This window comes from Helicoverpa zea, chromosome 22 (assembly GCF_022581195.2).
Source record: "Helicoverpa zea isolate HzStark_Cry1AcR chromosome 22, ilHelZeax1.1, whole genome shotgun sequence".
NCBI lineage: Eukaryota > Metazoa > Arthropoda > Insecta > Lepidoptera > Noctuidae > Helicoverpa > Helicoverpa zea.
Genome location: NC_061473.1, coordinates 4,083,983 through 4,100,937, shown reverse-complemented (window position 1 = coordinate 4,100,937; position 16,955 = coordinate 4,083,983). Strand labels below are relative to the sequence as shown.

The 16,955-nt window shown below is 35.2% G+C and overlaps 2 protein-coding genes across 2 annotated transcripts in view; both read right to left on the bottom strand.

The window, feature by feature from the left end:
- The window catches only part of LOC124641489 (facilitated trehalose transporter Tret1-like), a 48,168-nt gene extending 43,914 nt beyond the window's left edge, over nt 1-4,254 (bottom strand). Inside the window, exon 1 of the mRNA XM_047179557.1 lies at nt 3,750-4,254. The gene's annotated coding sequence lies outside the window, so the exon portion shown is untranslated. The remainder of the gene's footprint in view (nt 1-3,749) is intronic.
- An 8,517-nt stretch (nt 4,255-12,771) lies between these two features.
- Nucleotides 12,772-16,955, bottom strand: part of LOC124641328 (facilitated trehalose transporter Tret1-like) — a 31,280-nt gene continuing 27,096 nt past the window's right edge. The window contains exons 4-8 of the mRNA XM_047179390.1: nt 16,593-16,746; nt 15,054-15,186; nt 14,405-14,634; nt 13,675-13,869; nt 12,772-13,281 (exon numbers count right to left, since the gene is read on the bottom strand). Coding sequence (XP_047035346.1) covers nt 13,024-13,281; nt 13,675-13,869; nt 14,405-14,634; nt 15,054-15,186; nt 16,593-16,746 — 970 coding nt within the window. The 3' untranslated portion in view covers nt 12,772-13,023. The remainder of the gene's footprint in view (nt 13,282-13,674; nt 13,870-14,404; nt 14,635-15,053; nt 15,187-16,592; nt 16,747-16,955) is intronic.

Below are 16,955 nucleotides of genomic sequence, written 5' to 3'. Positions count from 1 at the left end.
ATTCGACCTCAAATATTGACGGCCAGTACTATGTGCTAACTATTTTATTTTTTGAAAAATGGAACGTCCCTAGATCATATTCAGCCTTTTTATCGTCCCACTGTTGGGCACAGGCCTCCTCTCACACGGAGAAGGATTGAGCGTTAATCACCACGCTTGCTCAATGCAGGTTGGTGATTTCAGGCTTTATACTTAGTCCATAAATATTCTAGGTTCTAGCTAGGTGTCTATGTTAATAATATTAATAAATTCAATCTATGTTAAAGACACCTTGAATCTATTTTACACCATGAATAAAAGGTGAGTTCTTAAAATAAATTGAAGCTTTTAAATGGGAAAACCAAATGCCATTTCAAAGCGTAGATTTGTATGGAAGAAAACGGACTATTCATAAAAACTAAAATATTTCATATTTAAAGCTCATATCAATTAAAAAAGTTAAGTACCTCACATACTGTAGTTTTGTAAATTCACTTTAGATACTTACTTTCACAGAAAAATATGAATCACACTTAAAGTATCTAAGATTGCTTTACCTCTAGTAAGTGATTAATTACTTATATATTAGTTTAATTACATACTTAAACTTATCATTAGAAGTACCTTTTCTTCGTAGGTAAGTCATATAAATAAGGAAGGAAATTTACTCTCTAAAATATGCTCAGAATTCTTAGGTTCTAAGAACAAGCTTAGTATAAGTGGAATATCTATTTATCTGTTATTGTTACTGCTGGGCACAGGCCTCCTTTCACATGGAGAAGGATTGAGCATTAATTAAAGTACCACGCTTGCTCAATGCGGGTTGGTGATTTCAGACTTATCCTATTTATACTTATCTATAATTCTATCTATTTATACTTATCTATCTATAATTCTATCTTCGTATAATAAACTCTCCGAAACCACTGAATATATTTGAAAAATTCTTTCACTGTTGGGAAGCTATACTGTCCCCGAGACATTATCATCATCATCTCAGCCATAGGACGTCCACTGCTGAACATAGGCCTCCCCCTTAGATCTCCACAGATACCTGTTGGAGGCGAGGCCTGTCCTAAAGTATCATAGGCCATATCTTGTCCAGGTACGGAAAGACGTCCCTCGGGATACCGGTGAAATTGCGGGAAAACAGCTAGTGTTCGCAAAGGACAAATTACTCAAGAATGATACAAACGAGTTACATCCAAATAAGACTGGTAGTTCCCGAGATAAGCGCGCTCACACACTCATCAGCCTGATAAGTTAACTAAAATATTTTATTTAAAGTTGACCTAATATCCTCCGAACCTTTTTCCCAACTATGTTGGGGTCGGCTTCCAGTCGAACCGGATGTAGCTGAGTACCAGTGCTTTACAAGGAGCGACTGCCCTATCTGACCTCCTCAACCCAGTTACCCGGGCAACCCCATACCCCTTGGTTAGACTGGTGTCAGACTTACTGGCTTCTGACTTCCCGTAACGACTGCCAAGGATGTTCAATGACAGCCGGGACCTACAGTTTAACGTGCCATCCGAAACACAATCATGGTCATTAAAATTGATCTAATAGTAATAATATAATTCAGAGCTTGTGCCGTATTTTATCTCCTTGCTTATCTGAGTTTGATTGATAAACCTTGACATTACTCAATGAGTCCGTTGCGAAGATTATTCAATCATTTCTGGGAAGTAGAAAAACCTAGAAGTATTATTAATTATTGTAGATATTCTAATTTCCTTAATTGTGGGGTTTTGTGGCTTAATATCATTGTAAGATTAGTAAAAGCTTTGTTTAATTTGCAGAACGAATTCAAACGCGAAAATAATATGTATCTGCTATTTTGTCTATCCAATGAGCAATAAGTTTAAAACGGCTACGTCGATTTTGATGGAATGTGTCTAAGAACTACCGTTGGGAAATTAGCTTCTAATTTAAAATACCCCATACAAATCGGTTAACCCGTTTAAGAGCAATAGTGCCAATGGTACGGTTTGCTTGAAGTTATTAATCTCAGGTACTAGGACCAAAATAAAAAAATATTTTAGTTTGAGTCATTTGCCGAGGAAGCCATTTCTTGGCGCGGAGTATTTCTCTCGTGAAGGAGGAGAGAGAAACCACTAGAGGAAACTAGGCACTAAATGAAATAGGTCACATTTGCATTTTTTTTGTGATCTGCCAGTGACTTAAGTTATTTTTCGAACGTCAATCCCTGGTAATATACGTCACTCTATCCACGTCTAAGGCCCAACAGACCATAAACAAGTTGTGCAAGTTTTTTTTTGCCAATACATTTAGTTGTGTACAAATAACTAAAATTTTCCGCGTTTCTAATTAACGTAACACCTATACATTATTCTTAGAGCATTTAGCCAATATTCACGTGAAATAGTCTAAGACATTATGGAATGAATATCTTTCATTGCTGTTGTTATATGTCCAAGAAATGACTTAGTTCTCAGTAACTGAGCAATGGAATGTTAACTGTTAGCGAAATCAATGGAAGTTACCGCTATTAATTTTGTATGTTCGTTAGAATTGTTGGTTATTTATTATTTTTTCTTCACCTTTATTGGAATGTAACTGGTTTGTTTATTTACGTACGTAACAAGAGTGACGGGTATAGTTTTTTTTCGCATTGCCTAGAAATGGAGACGTGATCTGGAGTTTTACTTGCTCTTCGATGTTTTTTTTCGACTTACGTAAATGGGCTTGGAGTTTTGTTTGTAAACAATATTATTTAAGTAGGTAGGTGTAATATTATATTTATTTCAGTGGGTTATTTTCGTTTTTCTAAATATAGATTCGAGCCTTATAGACATCAAATTGTAGATTGATGAATGTAGGTATTTGAACAGCTGCGCTAAATTAAATGTTCAGTCCCCAGACTAATTCGATATTTTACATACCTAAGTAAAAAATAAGTAAATTGAAAAGAAAGCGAGAAATTTCTAGAAAACAAAGAAAAATAATTTCTTTATCAAAAGGAAATACCTATAAAATATCCAAAGGAAACATAAAAAATCATATCGTTATGTTCGCGTAAATAATGCCTATAAAACCTATGTTCTCTTCACTATTAAGTTGGTTTCCTGTGAATATAAAACTTTACAATTAATTTAACCAATCTGCAATATCTTATGAAAACAAACGCGTATGAGCAAAACTAAACTACGTAGACCATAGACCACTTAGACCCGGTATGAAACTATGAAGTCTTAACGGTACTTATACCCAGTAACTACCACCATGGTAATAATACATTACAAATACATTATTATACTTACTATACTATGTAGATACAGCTAGAAAACATTTACTTATTTGTAGAAACCTAGTTCATCCATAGATTTGTAAGTAAACTAGGGTTTCATGGTAAATAATAGGTACGATAACTTATTGACTAGAAAAATAATCTAATCCGGGTCATGGAACAACACGCTAATTAATTAACAAAACTGCGTGGGCTTATTAATTAACTTTCAAAATACAAACAAAACTTTCACACTATGGAACTTTTAATATAACCTCCTTGTAGCAATACGAGACCCATTCATTCGAAAAAAAAAACAGAAACACAAACTTTTTTACGCATTCCTTCTTTAAAAAGTTGAATGAACATTCCAGGTTTGAATTGAAAATAAACACATAAATTGTCTATGGCGTACTATTACTACCAAGGAGATAGAATATCAAAGACGATCTCTATTCAAGAAACGTATAAAACTGATTTATAATGACATCGTTGAAATGTAGTACAAACAACAACTTACGATTTCACTAAGGGTTCACGAAAGTTCCACTTGATACTGGCACATTCACAATTTTTAAGACAATTTTAATTTTATTTTTAAAAGTTTAAAATTTTTAAACCACTTTGTAGTTTGGTCACAAAATTTTATTATCACAGTTTTTATATCACTTTTTTAAATGTGCGTATAATTAATCTTAAAATTATTGCACCAGTTTTAAAATATTTTTGTCAATATTTTTTAAGTAAGAAGTACCTTCTTTTTTAAATAATATTAAAATTTTATTTATAATCACTTGGCTTATTTTTACGTATGTCAAATAAGTACGTTTTTTTATATTAACAAATAAGTCAAATTAAAATAATATGTGTCGTTAAACTGTTAAGTACGTAGCCACCACAACTTTTAAATAAAGAAAAAAATCACACTCTTTTTAAATCTGAGATTCGAAATTTAAAGTTTAAAAAAAGTTTCGCTTCCCGTTACTGAGTTCGATATTTGAATCGCGGTAGCGGAGCGCGTGCGTCGGTCGCGAACATTGTCCGCGCACTGAACAAAATGCTACGTTCTGTCACTTTTAACTGAACTATGTAAACAAATAAAAAAACTTTAAAGTTTGCAAAAGCTTGCATAAAATAGGGTAAAGTATGTGTAGTAAACGCCTACGAGTTGTTTGAGGTAAATAGATAATAAAGGTTTTATTATTTTTGTTAAAATACTTAATAGCACAGGATGCGGTAAACGTAGTACGTTAGTTACTCTTTTTGGATGCGACACTTTGAAATGGTAAAGCTTCTTATCATGGGAAAACTATTTAGTTTATAATACTATTGGATCATTATGATCCAAGTATTATGAGGTGCTTCGTAGTATTTCTCGTAGTGATAGATAACTAAACAAGCTGAAAAATAATCCTGGAACTGGAAATATCATATTCAGTGCCGGCTTTAACTCTACTAGCGCCCTGGACGAGATTTCTACGGCGCCCCCAACTGCAATTCAAACCCATACGAAAACAGAGACATATGTAGTTACCGATTGCGCGAGCGAAGCGAGCGCGAATTTTTTTTTTTTTTAAGTAACAAGTCAAAGCAAAAATTACCTAAAATATAGCCCAATCGTACATAAGTTATTGCTGGTTGGTGAATGCAAAAACACGGGAACACAGGTTCTGATTGCGCGAGCGAAGCGAGCGCGAAATGTTTTGTTATATTTTAGAACTCAAAACAAAAATGACTTAAAATGTAGCTCAAACGTAGATAACTCTTTGTTGGTGTTGGCGCTTAAGTATGAATTAAAATTTTGGGACTTAAAGTAGTACCATAAGTAGAAACTAGAAGTTACTTTCTAATTAATAAAAGGACTTAAAAACGACGCTACCTTTTTGCTAGGGTAGACAAAAAATGTTGAAAAATAAAAACAACTATAAAGTGAAGCAAGCCCGAAAAAGCTTTTTTGAGATTTGGATCACTAAAAGTCCTTGACATATATAATAGAAACCGCGAGCGAAGGGAGCGCGAATTTTTTTGAGTATTGAGACATTAAATTAAAAGTAGCTATATGTGAAAAAAAATGCAAGTGTAAAGTAAAGAAACCGCGAGCGAAGCGAGCGCGAAAATTTTTGAGTTTTGGGACATAAAAGTAGTGTATCTAACGCGCCCGGCATTGTACCTATGACAATACATTAATTTAATTGAAACTTCTTGGTCCAGGAGCGTACCGCGGCGCCCCTGAGCCCGCGGCGCCCGGGTTATTCGCACACCCTGCACCATAGGTTAAGGCGGCCCTGATGCTATCCATACATTTGGATACAGTTCTTGTAAGCTGCGATCTTTGATGAAATTTAAAACAAAAATAGGAGTAAAATTCTAATCAAGGATTGGTTGGGGGCGCCTGCGGCGCCCCTTATGTCCGGCGCCCTGGGGCGTCGCCCAACCGCGCCCTACCCTAAAGCCGCTACTGATCATATTTCAAGACACGGTACAATTTAACTGTTGTGAAGAATGTGTATGGATAAACATCCATTATAGCGAATTTTTCAATAACATATCAGAATGAACTAGGCTGTTTCTTATCTGAAAGTGAGTATAGTAGTTCCTTCGGGGTGTAGCTAAAACCGCTGGCTACAGCTAGGTCTGCAATAAATCATGAAGTGTAAAGCAAATGTTGTCAGTTAGTCGGAGCAAGTAAACAATCATAATTCTTTGAATTTAATCATTTATTATGCATCTCTTTATTTGTAAAGATATCAGAAGGATTGAGTTGATATTCTAGGAAGAAGATCATCTTGCTTTCACATGACAAGAGTTTGTCAGCAGCAGTGCTTTATCTAGCTAATTAATCTATACTAACATTATATAGCTTAAGTTTGTTTGTTGGCTTTAACGCGCTGATCTCAGGAACTACTGGTCTGGTTGAAAAAATCTTTCAGTTTTAAATAGGCCATCTATCGATGAGAAGTTCCCGCTGAATGCCAGTGAAACTACTCGCAGGAGCTACTCTCTTTATAATTATAAGCACAAGCTGAAAACTGTTTAGAAGGTTTCGCTCAAAATTCTTTACATTCTCTTTTTTATATGACCCTGCAGACTGCATTTCAGGAGGAGGTCGGAGCTTTTCGTAAGCATACTTACTTCTTCTTCTTTCTTATTGGCGATCGGTGGTGATCAAGCTGAAATGGAGGTCTAGTTACTTATACTTGCTCACTAACAGCCAGTTTCTTCATCAAAAGTTAAAGTCAAAGTAATGTCTAAAGTAAAAGTAACGGTCAAATACGTTTTTTCAAGGCTAAAGTGACAGCAAAACTAATAGAAAAATTGAATTTGACCGTTACTTTTACTTTAGACATTACTTTGACTTTTACTTTGGCTTTAACTTTTGATGGAGAAACTGGCTGTTAGTAACTTTACATTTTAGTCTAAAAGACTACAAACATATAGTGCGATAAATTCTATAACTTACCTATTAGATATGTATGTAACTTTAAATAGGTACTCTTGTCAGCAAGTAATGTTTATTACCTACAATGTTCATATGTAATTTAAAATGCGTTACATAAGCTCTTCAGTAAATATTTTTTACTTAAAAAACACGAGATTTTGGCAAAAATCTTTAATTTTATATTATTAGCTCGATGCTTTTGGAATATTTAATTAAGTATTAATTACTAAGATCGTTATTATTTTTTATATTTATGTATCTAAAGGTTTATGTAGGAGTTCAAATACTTATGGTATGTGTATTATAATGCTAGCCATACAAGATCATTTTTATCGTCCAATCACAGTTATTATGACAGTTGTTCCAATCCACGCCTACCCACGATCAATTTAGCTACCTAATCAAGCGTGCAGTATCTTGGCAATTTGACTATAGGAATGATCTTGTATGGCCGGCATTCTACACTTTCTAGCTATTATTTTCCCAAACAAAATCAAGTAATTTCAGACGCCGTGCTTAAAACCACCCACTTTAATTCTGCAACCCTTCGGATTCTGAGATAGCGTAATTCTTTTGAATTTAATGATCATGACAAAAAAAGACTGAAAAAAAGTCGGTGCAAAACGCACAATCTCAATACTAAATCGAGCTAAGTTTTCTTAATAAATTAGAATATGAATTTCTTAATAATTAGAGTATGAGACATCCCTATGCCACTCGAAAAAACTACAGCATCATCTACATTTTGGTTTATCTAATTCACGAATGTCACAAGTTCATGATTACCCAGGTAATCATATAAAACAATAATTCACAAATTCCTCACAGGAAGATGGCTAGGAATTATATTAAATTGTGCCTATTTCCTTCCTCGTCTGCATAATATCCTCTTGTAAGTGTGAAGAGTACTAAACTTGTTTGTATGATGGTTTTTGAAGGTCGTGATCTTTGCAACCTCGATGTCTGATCTCGGAAATCCTTGTGCCAGCCTTGTGCAGTATGGTCTTTGTGAGTCTTATCATTTATTCGACTGGTATTATACTTATTTTGGTTTGAACGCACTAATGTATGTTGATGATCATCATCATCCTCCGAGCCTTTTTCCCAACTATGTTGGGGTCGGCTTCCAGTCTAGAGGCTACCAGTGCTTTCCAAGGAGCGACTACTTGACCCCCTCAATCCAGTTGCCCGGGCAACCCAATACCTCTTGGTTAGACTGTATGTTGATGATCTACTGGTTCAATTTGGAAAATTCGTTCTGTGTTTGGTAGCCCCAATTATTGGGGAAGGTCAATTTTTAAATATAATAAGCTTACCCATCTGAATTTGATGTCTCACGTATAGTAGTGTTTTTCTCAACACTTGACTGGTGTGATGTTCCTGCAGCAAATTTCGCAGAACCATGAGTTGTTTTACTAGAAATGTGGGGACAAATTACTCTATCCGCTATGTATAGTGCAGTAGATCTTGATCGAAAACATCTACAACTTTGATAGATAAAGTCGGTTAGTAACGAATTTATATAGAAAAAGATTTGACTACCTTTACTTACCTACTAATGTGGGAATTCCAAAAGAAACAATTAAGGTTTTTCAGTTGTTGAGATTTTAATTGTCTTTAAATTATCTTATCTAGTTTACAGAAGCATGATTCTTAATTTACTGAGTATTAAGAGCATAACGTTTGCAGTTTTATAGAAGATTAGGACTATGTGTGAAGCCGTCTATCAAAATAATCTGTGTGCAAACACAGAACTTGTTTCTGGTGACATTTTGTACATAAAAACTTAGTGGAAAGCGGTGGAAATATACCGAATTGTAAACAATAACTGTGGAAAAAAAAATGTAGCGAAAACACAAACCAAAGAACTGCAACAAACCGTTTCTGCTTAAATATACCAAATATTCATCTGCAACATGAACATTCTTTACCTTTATACATGACGACCAAGATCTATAAATCACAGGGTCCTTTAAGTGCTAGGGTACTACAATTTGTATGTTGACATTTTCCATTAACATAGTAGTTTGGTATATCTGCCATGTGTAATTTTAGACCCAAACATCTATCTTGCTCAACAAACAAAAATCTGGAATGCCCAAAATTCACACTGACTTTGATCATGTTTTAATGTTAGCGTGTTTTGTTATGTTGACTCCAGCTATTTTGGAGTCGGTTTCCAGTCTAACCGAATGCAGCTGAGTACCAGTGTTTACAAGGAACGACTGCCTATCTGACCTCCTCAACCCAGTTACCTGGACAAGACTGGTTGTTTGACTTACTGGCTTCTAACTACCCGTAACGACTGCCAAAGATGTTTAAATGATATCCAAACTGTCTTAGTTCATGTTAGTTTGATTGTGATTACAAAACTGTTTGTTGGCAACATTACATAGGTACTTTTGTGTGAGATCAAGTGATGTAAGACGCTTATGTAGCAATACCATGGGTGGCATTGATGGCTGACGGTATCTTACATTGTGTAACATGTTCAAGTAAACAAACTGCTTAGTCGTGGAGATAGTTTGGATTATTTAGTTTAGTAAGCAGCTATTCCGCTTGTTTTTCACTTCTTTTTGTATTTCACTTCGCCATGAAGAAAGATTACAACAAACATATTGAAGTCATACTGGGATGAGAGAAGTTTGCCCTACTTTAGTGACCTTACAAATTGTAGCGAGCAACAGTTTGTTAACATCTGTTTTGATAATAAATATTAGCAAGGCGTCGCATTATTGTGTTGTTGGTTAGTGCCTGGTTTTTACTTTTGTAAACATATAAAAATTAAATATATGACAGAAAACAGCGATCAGTCCAGGAATGGGACGATTGGTTTTCTTATTATGTAGCAATAAATAAGTTTTACATAATGAACATAATGTGAGTTGGGTTCATGTCAATTTGAAGCTTTTACAGAAACAGAAAAGAAAAAACCTACCTACTTTTAAGTGATGAAGAAGAAAGAAAAATAACTTTATTAATAAAAAAATAACACTCATTTGATAACTGTTTATTAATAACAAGTCTTGATCTTACAATATATTATTTTAAAATTATTATCATTATCACATATTTACATTTTATTTTTAAATTATATTCGTGCGTTTTCAAAACGCATCATCATACACTGGCGTTCTTGTTAGAAGCCTGTCAAACTTAATTCTAAAGTGACTAACGCCATCTAGTGAAAATGTTTAGAACTAATTTGTCATTTGTTTTGCTTTTACGGCAAAAGTGACGTCATTACATACAGCGCCTCCCGATGGAATTTTGCAGTAATATTATAGATTTCAAATAATGTCAGATCAGAAAAATAAAATAGTGTGTGGTCTTGTCAGTTATGAAGAATGTAAAATAATAAACATTATTTTCAATCGAAAATTATAATTGAAAATAAATAACGAATAAGTACAATACTTTCAAAGAATTGGCATCTTAGTGCAAATTGCTACAATGGTTCATAATTTCATTGAACTCATTCAAGTATTTGTAAAATTATTTAGACATGATTCAAATCATTTATTTATTTTACAAAAAATAATTGTTAATTGCTAACAATATAATTATGCATCAACATTATCTCATCAAATTACATAAAAATATTCAAACAATATTAATTTTTATACACAGTAAGAAAAACAGTCAACTGCTTAAATAAGGTAATACTTAATTACTTTTTGATCACCCTTTTTATTTTTTTACATTGACTGCTTGTGTGTCGCTAATTTTAAGATATATCTGCGTTCCAACATACAACGGGAAAGGATAGCCAAATAGGAATAGTGACAACTGTTTTATTTTTGATCTGCCTGCTTATTTAATAAATTGACTGTTCTTTCTTGGATTTTTTTATCAAGGAGGAACATCATGAAACTACATTGTTCTTTCAATTGACATTTGAAAAGTTCTTTATTTTTGACAATACGGAAGACGTTGTTACTATAATTAATGTGAATAACTTAATTAGGACTTGCAAAACAGCGAAAATCAAGGAGGACTAATACTTAATTCACGAGCTGCATGTTTACTTTCATAAGAAGTCTGTTGATTATAATAATATTCAAGCAAAAGACGCTGCATTTAATTTTGAAGGCCTAAACTTAGAAGGTGACTTGGAAGACGATATTCTATTACAAGTAGACGATGAAGAAGCTATTTTACTTTCAGCTGTTACTGACGAATAAATAGAGAACACACAGAAGCAAATGATGAGCAAGCAAACAAATAAAATTAAACCAACTGTCATGGATTAAAAGCGAACGCGGAATGGCCTTACGAAAACTTATGACCAATTTGAGATATTTTTAATTTAAAATTTTCAATAATAACTTGTTGGACACACACAAAGTGCCTTAATTACTAATAATGACACTAGAAGATATTCAATACAATCGAACACACACACATACAAACAGACATACTAAATACACTCAGTGTATTCAAGGAACTCATTCACAGACGCACATACAAATACCTTCATACAATTATAATTAGAATACACAATATAAATAAATTCATTACAAAATCACAACAATTTATTAATTAAAACAAGAATTCCCAACGACGCTTTGTCTTTTGGGTTTTCAAAAACACTGGACGGATATTGAGGCACCATTTCTTAGATTTTTTATTTTTAGGCCTTTGACTTTTAACGATCTCAAAGAAAATTTGTTGAAGGTGGATCACAAACAAGGTTCAGGCAAGCGCGGATCCAGCCGTCAAAAAAGGTTGTGGTCACAGCTACACGAAAACCGGCTAAGTACGAGTCGGGGCATGAACATGCTCATTAGCAATCATGCAAGTCGTTTATGAACTATTGAATTAAATTATTTCCGATATTTTCTGAGCATCGGACTTTGGCATTATATAGGAATTAAAATAAACTTAGGAGGAAGTAGGACCCGATAAAAAAAAATAGTTAGTTTCGATTCAAACCTATTTCAATCAATCTATACTAATATTATAAAGAGGAAAACTTTGTTTGTTTGTTCAGTTGAGTAACATAGGCTATATTTTATCCTGGTACAGGCAGTAGTTACCACGGGACGCGGGTGAAACCGCGGGAAAACGGCTAGTAACTTATATTTTTTGACGGTTTGACGCATTTGGTGCACTTCCCAACTTTAACCAGTGGCAGCGTAGCATCGGGTGGTACCCGGGGCGGCTACCTATAGAGCACCACAAGAAAAATCGACAAAATAAAATTACGAACGAATCTAATAATGCTAAAAACGCGAAGATTTTTGTTTTTTTGAAGATATTTGACGTTTTTTTTTTAGGTATATATCTAAACGCATATTATGCTCACTATCTGTTCCGTCTCTAGCTTATGTACCGGGTGCAATCATTACTAAAGCCCCAAGTGGAAAGATTGTGAGTTTTTTTTTTTTGCGCGAGTTTATCAAGCTTTTTGGATTGTTTTATAGCTACCAAGTTATAAAACCAAAAACGAAGACGCAGGACAAAACCGTATGAAATAGCGCGAGCGGAGCGAGCGCGAAATTTTTGAGTTCCGTGCCACAAACATACCTAAAGAAATTATAAAAAAAGGACTGTGAAATTAAGAAGCTGTGAGCGTAGCGAGCGCAAAATTTTGGAGTCTTGGGATACGAAATCACCCAAACAAGTAAAAAAAAAGCGATTTTTTTTTGAGTAAACGGTATACCAAAACAACAAAAAAATGTAAAATAGTGCCTATTGTAAATAATAATAATTTTATTGTAATAGACAGCTGTGTTGCTGGGAAGTTTGTTCTTCATCGCTTCTTCTTAACCGGAAAGTGCTGAAAGAGGGCGTTATGGGGGTGCTATCCTTTTCTACTTTCAATTTTAACTTAAACTTATCTAACGTTTTCAACAGTGGACTTAAACCACCGTAAAGTGCGAATTTTTTTAAGTTTTGGGACAAAAAACTACCTCAAAAACTGAAGCTGTTAGAAAAAAAAATATGGTGACTTCGAATTAGTAAACAACAGTCATAAAATTAAATGCAACAAAAAAAAAGTATTATTTTGTTCCCTTGTGTTATCATCAACATAAGTCTATTAAGGTTGTGGGCATGCCCATCGTGCCCACAACGGTGGATCCGCCCTTGGGTTCAGGTAATATCGATTATCAGAAATATCGATAAAACACGCAATCAGAAAATTTGGCATTTTGGAAGTATTGTCATAATGCAATCTTATTATGACACAAATATTGATGCAGACGAGCTAGAGAAAGGAATTTTTCACAAGACTATAACTACATATCCCTTTCTCAATTTTCTTCCTATCTGCATATAAAAACAACTACAGTCTACTGAGCTGTTTTAGGAAAACCAAAGGCAAAGCTACAAGACACATCTAAAGCTACTATTAAGGAACTGATTCAATCCTACTATCATCCTTCTTTGCCTTACCTGAGAGCTTCGAGTATATTTCATCAATGGTCTTCTGCCTGGTCTCAGGGAAGTATATGACACTGTAGAAGCAAGCTATAAAGCAGACGGCAGCGAAGAATAGGAAGGTCCAGTGGATGCCTATGAGTTCGCAGAGGATGGTGAACCATTTCGTTTGAACGAAGTTGCTCATTTTCGCGCAGACGTTCGCGAATGCTGATACTGTGCCGCGGAGCTGGAATGAAAAAATATATGAATTAGTACTAATTACTAGATAGAAGTGAATATTTGAGATTGAGGAGGTTTGCAGTTGATCGTTCGCTGAATTTGAGCATTAATCGGAACGTTCATGTATGTAATAATGTTTTTGCGAGACCTCTTGCTGTTTTTATTATTACAATTATTGCCGTTAAATTACCCTAATATTACAGGTGCAGGGATTTGTAAAGATGTCTTTAAAAGGCAGAGTCCAAATGATTTACGGTTGAATCTTGGCATTTTTAGAAGTACCTAACGATTCTTTTATTGGCACTAAAATTATGCGGAAACACAAAATTAAACTTATCTAAGACATAAAGCAAACCACACTATTTTCATCATCACAAAATAGACCAAAGTATTTACCAACCTGGAATGTAAACAGATCCGTAATAATAATATACGATATAGGCTGGAACCCTGCAGCATCAGCGAATATGCACATACACATGGCGAGGACCGGCAGCCAGCCCGGCAGCCACATGCCTGAGGACGTCATGTAGAACCAAGCTGACAGGATCAGCATACCCACGCCCACTGCGAATGATGTTGTTACTAGGAGAAGCTGGAAGAGAGATAAAAAGAGATTTATTTTGTGTGAAAATATGTATTGTATGAATATGGGCTAAATCCATATGGTGTTATGTAATTTAAAAAAGTCAAGCAAACGATTGAAAAGTCATAATCTCCTGAGCCTTTTTCCCAACTACGTTGGGGTCGGCTTCCAGATGACCGGCGAGAAATGAATTACTTGAAGTTTTTGGAAATAACCCTGATAATATTTTCAGAAATTGTTGTGTTTAGGTACATCTATCTCCAAAAATATTTCGCAAAGTTGTTTTTATGTTATGAATCCTTTTGTTATAAGCTTAAGCCTCTTGTCACAAATCAAGATTGGTTTCCATTGGAAGTAATAATCCTTTGAGGAGTAAGTAATAATCCTTTGATCTAAAATAAACGCGATTTTATGCTAGCTTCCACAACCGTTTCTTTGACGTTTTAGAGGAGCCTGGAACTATTAAACTAACGACGCATTCAAATTAAGGTCTAAACCCAAAACTCAATGCCTTTCAAATCAATGATATCCAAAACATACTGACCTTTCTACCAGTCTTCTCAACAATGCAAGTAGCGACGATAGACCCCAGCAACTGTACGACGCCTATCATCATGACCTGCTTGTTGGGACTCAGCTTGAGGCTGATGGACTCTGAGGCCCTCTCGAAGACCACACCAGCGAAGATCAGCACTATCAGGTAGCCGTCGAACTGCTGGGTGATTTTGATGATCAGGGTGATGATAAAGGCCTTGAATGTTGGCTTGTCTTGCACTGTGGGAGAAAGATATGAAGTATTATGTGAATGTTTTTTTACATGGTTGAGGAACTAATGGTTCGATCCCGGAAATTGTGATGACTATAATACATTTTGACATAATAACAAGCTTTACTCGAGGTACCAATGTATTGTGGAAGATTGGTGCATAAGCTAGGATACCGACCGAAACTTGGGTACTATAGAACTCCTTGGATTGTGACCACAATCAAACAACAGGCAGATCAAAAGTTTGCCGTGTGCCGTGCATGTCTAAAATAATAGCAATGATGTCTTCACGCACAAAATAATGTTGCTATTACTTTTTTCAATGCATGTATAAATTCAGAATATGAACTTTATATATTCTATACCCACTTTATCGGGGTCTACTTTAACTTACGTCAAAATGCCTGCAAGTATTAATAAGACTTACTGATTATCTTCCAAACGGACTGCGAGTCGGCCTGCGTTTGCTTCTCAACCCTGACGATGCTCTCGATATCCTGTTCCACTCCTCGGTCCACTACATTCACTCCTCGAAGCCATGCTAGCACGGTCTTTGCTTCCTGAAACATCAAGAATTAATACTTTAGATACTTGTAAATACTGCCTATGTTTCGGAAGGCACGATACACTGGTGGGTCCCGGTTGTCATTTGAACATGTTTGGCAGTCGTTATAAAAATTTTGACAACCACGGGGCTTTCGTTGCTAGGGTGACTGGGTGGAGCTGGTCGGATATGCAATCGCTCCTTGTAAAATACTGGTACTCAGTTTCATCCGATTACTGGAAGCCGACCCTACATATCAGGCAAAGGCTAGGTGAATGATGATGATTCTTGTAAATACTGAATATGAAATCACATTTTTTGAATTTACAGCGCACTTGCCGTGATTTCAAAATAACGTAATGCCTTTTTGAAGGCACTCACCTACTCAAACTACTACTATAAAGTTTTTTTCAAAAAGGATATTACGTGTGAGATGACGGCAGACAGAAGAGTATGTAAGAAGAAAACTTACTGCGCTGACCCTATATAAAATTGAGATAAGGGCAGGCTTATGATGATGATGATAAAGCTCCTTTAACCGCATTACTATCAAGGTCAGTTACATGCTTTTATAAAATCAATTTCCATTACAATATAACATTTATGTACACTGTTATACATAATAATAAAACATCACTATACATCGACAGCTTCCTCGCTTTATCGGAACTTGGCTCATCACTAATCAGATAATAAAAAAACTAATTTAAATGCATATTATTCAGTTCCGTAAGGTTGTGTTTTCTTATGCTAATGCTTTTATCGATACATTGTAAAACAATAATAGTAATATCGATAAACTTGAGAATAGCTTAGAATGGTGAGTCATATGGTTATTATCGAAGTAATATTTATGTGAAGGATGTTACTTAAGTACAAAGGCGCCTACGCGGAGTTATAACAATGAATTCTTAGTCAAAATGTTTGTATCACCAAACCATTGAATACCTTATTATTTAGAGGAGCACGTGGCTAAATAATTGCTGAATGTGACGATCGAACATAAAGTTAAGTAACGCTTGGCGCAGTCGATTCAGGAATGAGTGACCATCCTATCATGAGGCATTCCTCAGTTTTGGAAGACACGTTAAATTTGTGGGACCCAGCTTTAAATTAAACATCTTTGATAGTCCTTAAAGGTAGTCAGAAGCCAGAAGGTCTGATAGCCAGTCTTACTCGACATATCGTGTTATCCAGGTCACTGAATTGAGTAGGTCACAAAGCTCATTTGCTCCATGAAAAACTAGTACTGATACAACTAGTACGATACATGATCAGATGCAGCTGGCATCTGATCACGCCGGAAGCCGACCCAAACATAATTGGGAAAAACCTAGCCTATCTTCCAGTTCGTTAAAAAAGTTCTACTCTAGGTGCAAATGAATAGTTAGGCAAACTTAATAAGTACATAATACAACTTACATCAACTTTCCCCTGCTTCACAAGGTACTCAGGAGTCTCCGGCATGGCGAGGAAGATGAAGAACGTGACGGTGGGCACCAGCAGGCCCAGCCACAGCATGGTGTTCACGCTCAGCACGTCTGCGCAGATGTAGCTCATTAAATAGCCGATGTTTCTGGAACAATATTTAGTTATTTATTTATTTGGCTCACCAATAATTGAGTACACTCAACAATTATGGGTTACATTAATTCAATTAGGGTCTAGTGTATCAATCTCTTACAGGTAAGCACATCATGCACTACTATAGATTAAATGTATAAATTTATGTACACACAATCAGGCTCCTAGGGACAAATTAAAACTAAAAATTGGACTAAAACT